This window comes from Limulus polyphemus, unplaced genomic scaffold, assembly GCF_000517525.1.
Source record: "Limulus polyphemus unplaced genomic scaffold, Limulus_polyphemus-2.1.2 Scaffold162, whole genome shotgun sequence".
Classification (NCBI taxonomy): domain Eukaryota; kingdom Metazoa; phylum Arthropoda; class Merostomata; order Xiphosura; family Limulidae; genus Limulus; species Limulus polyphemus.
Window position 1 is genome coordinate 292637 of NW_013665772.1, and position 4420 is coordinate 297056.

Consider the following 4420-nt stretch of genomic DNA (forward strand, 5'->3'; position numbering starts at 1 on the left):
AAGAATCTTTAGCAAGAAGAGAATGTGAATTAAGGCTAACTTCAAGTTTTACTTGGATGCTGTCCAGCAACAGTTTTTATATTATGATTTTTTTCTAATAGTCTCATTTCTGATTATTGTATAATCTCCTAATGTTAATTTCACTGGACTAGTCTGGTTCTCTTGTGGATATGTCAATGCATCGAATGAGAAAAATGCTTCATTGTGATTAGAAATCAGTTCTTCTCAACTCAAAATCAGATAATCCTATTAGTCAAAATATTAATACATGATTAATCACTATTTTGGTGCTTATTCCAATTTTATCTAGGCCTCTATTCAATCGAGAGTCCTGTTCATACTTACACCATTATTTCAACCTTAATTATGTATCCTATTAAATCCTCAGTATGCTTCATTACTCATTATACTTTGCTGGCTGTAAATGTCACTTTTGTGACCAAAATAAATAAAACTTCATATATGTCTGAAAAAATGTTTGTTGAACTGTCAGTCATAGTAATTTACAATAATAGCTAAACACACCTCTTTACTTGTATCTGACCACAATGTTTATCAAACTGTCAACCTGGATAATTTACAATGATAGCTAAACATACCTTTTTACTTGTATCTGACCATGGTGTTTATCAAACTGTCAACCTGGGTAATTTACAATGATAGTTAAACATACCTTTTTACTTGTATCTGACCACAATGTTTATCAAACTGTCAACCTGGGTAATTTACAACGATAGTTAAACATACCTTTTTACTTGTATCTGACCACGGTGTTTATCAAACTGTCAACCTGGGTAATTTACAATGATAGCTAAACATACCTTTTTACTTGTATCTGACCATGGTGTTTATCAAACTGTCAACCTGGGTAATTTACAATGATAGCTAAACATACCTTTTTACTTGTATCTGACCACGGTGTTTATCAAATTGTCATTCTGAATCATTTAAGATAATATGATATTCACTGTCCTCACATGTTATTTGGATAAGTAAAACATTTATTTGTATCTCTAACATCTTTTTTTCTGTAGTTCTATAATTATACTTTTATCATCGAAATTTTTCATTCGTTTACTTTCATGTGATCACTGTAGAAATAGTGACATTGAAAAAGTTCTTAAACAGTTCAATCACTTCAGTTTGCTTGAGCCTGTGACATTATGATTAATACCAACTTCTGATCGGTGCAAGCTAACAGTATATATCAGATGATTAGTATCAACTTTGATCAGTGCAAACTAACAATATATATATATAAGATGATTAGTACCAACTTCTTATCAGTGCAAGCTATCGACATATATCAGATGAATAGTACCAACTTCTTATCAGTGCAAGCTAACAGTATATATCAGATGATTAGTACCGGCTTCTGATCAGTGCAAACTATCAACATACATCAGATGATTAGTACCAACTTCTTATCAGTGCAAGCTAACAATATATATCAGATGATTAGTACCAACTTCTTATTAGTGCAAACTATCAACATACATCAGATGAATAGTACCAACTTCTTATTAGTGCAAGCTAACAATATATATCAGATGATTAGAACCAACTTCTGATCAGTGCAAGCTAACAATATATATCAGATGATGAGCACCAACTTCTGATAAGTGCAAGCTAGCAACATATATCAGATGATCACTACTGACATCTGATCAGTGCAAGTTATCAACATATATCAGAACCACAAATTATCTGTCATTAATTTAGCTAATTCATCATAATGTTCATACTTTCTTAATTATAATTGTTTCATCAGTTCGATAATCTCAGTGTCAGCGATATTTTCAGCCACTTATACAAAATATTAGTGTTTTATTTATTTTAAAAAGAAAAAGTATATTTTATAAACATTTACACAGAACTCACTTGTATGATAATACCTAATGGTTGACATTTTTTTCTCTGCTCAGGAAACTGTTGAACATTGGGGCACAGTCTTTTATCTCTCAGGTGGAATTTGTGTGGTTGGAGCTTTCATATTCCTCCTCTTCGGATCTTCAGATCTCCAGCCTTGGGCTGTTCCATTAGATATTGCTGATGATACTCAACCTATTGTTTCTGAAGAAAATAATGAAAATTTGCCCAAAGTATAGATGAAATTGCCTTTAATAATGTGATGTAAAAATGTAAAGCATCATGAAAGGTTTTCAAAATGTATTTTAGAATTTGCATTTTAACAAAAAATGTATTTTAATAGTTTCAACTTTATATTATTCCTGTTGTTGTCCATTTTCTTTGTGTGTTAAACAAATGGAAAATAATTTCAACTTAAAATTATAATTATCAAGTTATTAACAAAAGTTATTAACTATTTCTCAATTTATGATTTTTTTTTTTTTTAAGTTTTGTAACATGTTTAATGTGGAACATATCAAAGTTATCCTAACTTTCAGCATACTTGTGTGACCTGATAATTGTTGGTTAATGCATGTAGGGAAAAACATTGCATTTTGTATGATCTCACCTTCTCGCATGTACTTTTATGCAACTTAAAATAGCCAGTTCATTTATGATCCTGTGAAGTTTTGGTACTTGTATTATAGAAGCTTATGAATAGTTAGTTTATGTTCAGATATTACTAGAAATATTAGCAAGTCTGTTAGGAAGTCATACTTCATAATAGATTGTTGATTACTGTTTTCCACTGTTTGTTTCAGTTGTTTTGGATATGAGATTTAAAGAGGATCTGAGGTGTAGCATGGATGGATGTGAATTTACTAAAAAAACTCAAACATCTTTATTGAAGGCACCAGATTTTATATAAAAGTTATATATGTTTGAGTGGGTCACAGACCAACCATCATCAGGAAGTAGACAGCAGTAAAAATTAATAGCCTAATGTATTTTCCCTTTTGCATAACGTGAAATATTTGGTCAGTCAATTAGCATAAATCATGTTGCCACCTATTTATCTCTCTTTTAAAGTAGATTTCCAGAAATAAATTTATGCAACCACTGAACGTAAATCTCTATTTAAAATTAACTTCAAATTATTGAATATTTTTAATGATTGTATTATATTTTATTTGTATTTATTATATAAATATTTAATGGATTTCACATTGTTCCGATTATAGTCGTTATCAAAGTACATGTTTCATAATTTTTGTAGATTTCTAATTCCACTCATCTGGATCTTCACTCTCCTTGTCATTAATCAATTTTTTTTACTGTTTGCTCTGGTTTTTACAGGGCTGCTTATGACACAGTGCATTTCAGTTTGATTTTAAGACACTTTCAGGTCAGTAGCTTGCATGTACAGGAAAGAAACTGCAGAACAGCTTCAGGTACAAGTGGAATGTACAAGAGGTACATTCTGGAAGAATGTTCAGGTACAAGAGGAAAAGGTTAGCAAATTATAATAAAACCTTAGATTTTTTAGGTTTCACCAGAGGTATTGCTATGTACTTAAAAGATTTGGGGCTTGGGCACGAACTTGTGGAAATTTTTGGCTCTTCAGTATGATATCAGTCATGGTTTTGGCTCTTCAGTATGATATCAGTCATGGTTTTCTATTTTGATTTTTAAAGAGCACCAAATGGATTTGGGGCACTGTCAATTAGAATCAGGGCACGAGCTCCATGTGCTAGAGCCTTGCGACACCTCTGGGTTTGATCTTGACCTTACCAAATGACCTTCTTCTTCTGTACCATAATCATATCACCAGTCAATTGCCCATATCAAAAAACATGGGAATGCATACCTTGCTTGTTTCTGTATATGTTTTTGCCTTGAAGAAGCCCATTTAATATGTTTTGTAAAAAGTGTGAATTTTTTGATTAGGGCAATACTCTAGCTTTTAGCATATACCCTTTTGAGATATCCATCATGTGGCATCATAATGTACAGATTATAGGCTTTCCAAAAACGTGTGATTGCTTTTGTGTGCCCAAGTGATAATGATGGCCTAAATGTTGGACCCTAGCTCACGGACTGTTAATACTGAGAGAGATAATGCTGTTCAATTGAAGTTGATAAATTACTTTTCCATTTTTCTATAGACTACTTATGTTTGTTATTTCTAAAGTTTAAGTTTCTAATGTTTGGCCTTTGTATGTTAGATGACAATTACAAGAGGTTTTGTAGATATCCAATTTATCTATTAATCATGAACCACGCCAGCTAGGTATTTCACAAAAGTTGTAATATAACATATGGGCTAAAAACATCTTAAAAAGCAGACTTGTTGTTGAAACAGCACTCAAGACCTATCTCAATGACTAAAGCTGCTAAAATATTGATAATAACAAAAAAGTTGATTTTCTGATTGTTAGATAAAATTTAAAATTCATCCATTTGTTTTTTGTTTTATTATTATTGTTGTTTCACAAGTGTACAGGAAAAACTTCTATGAATATTTTATTCAAACCTGAGCAAACCTACTTAAAAAAACGCCTGCACAGGT

The 4420-nt window shown here is 31.4% G+C and overlaps 1 protein-coding gene across 3 annotated transcripts in view; it reads left to right on the plus strand.

Annotated features, from left to right (window-relative positions):
* The window catches only part of LOC106477042 (sialin-like), a 29095-nt gene extending 26851 nt beyond the window's left edge, over nucleotides 1-2244 (plus strand). For all 3 annotated transcript variants that reach the window (XM_013937649.2, XM_022381421.1, XM_022381420.1), the window contains one exon: nucleotides 1926-2244. In XM_013937649.2, coding sequence (XP_013793103.1) covers nucleotides 1926-2108 — 183 coding nt within the window. In that variant the 3' untranslated portion in view covers nucleotides 2109-2244. The remainder of the gene's footprint in view (nucleotides 1-1925) is intronic.
* Nucleotides 2245-4420: the final 2176 nt, after the last annotated feature.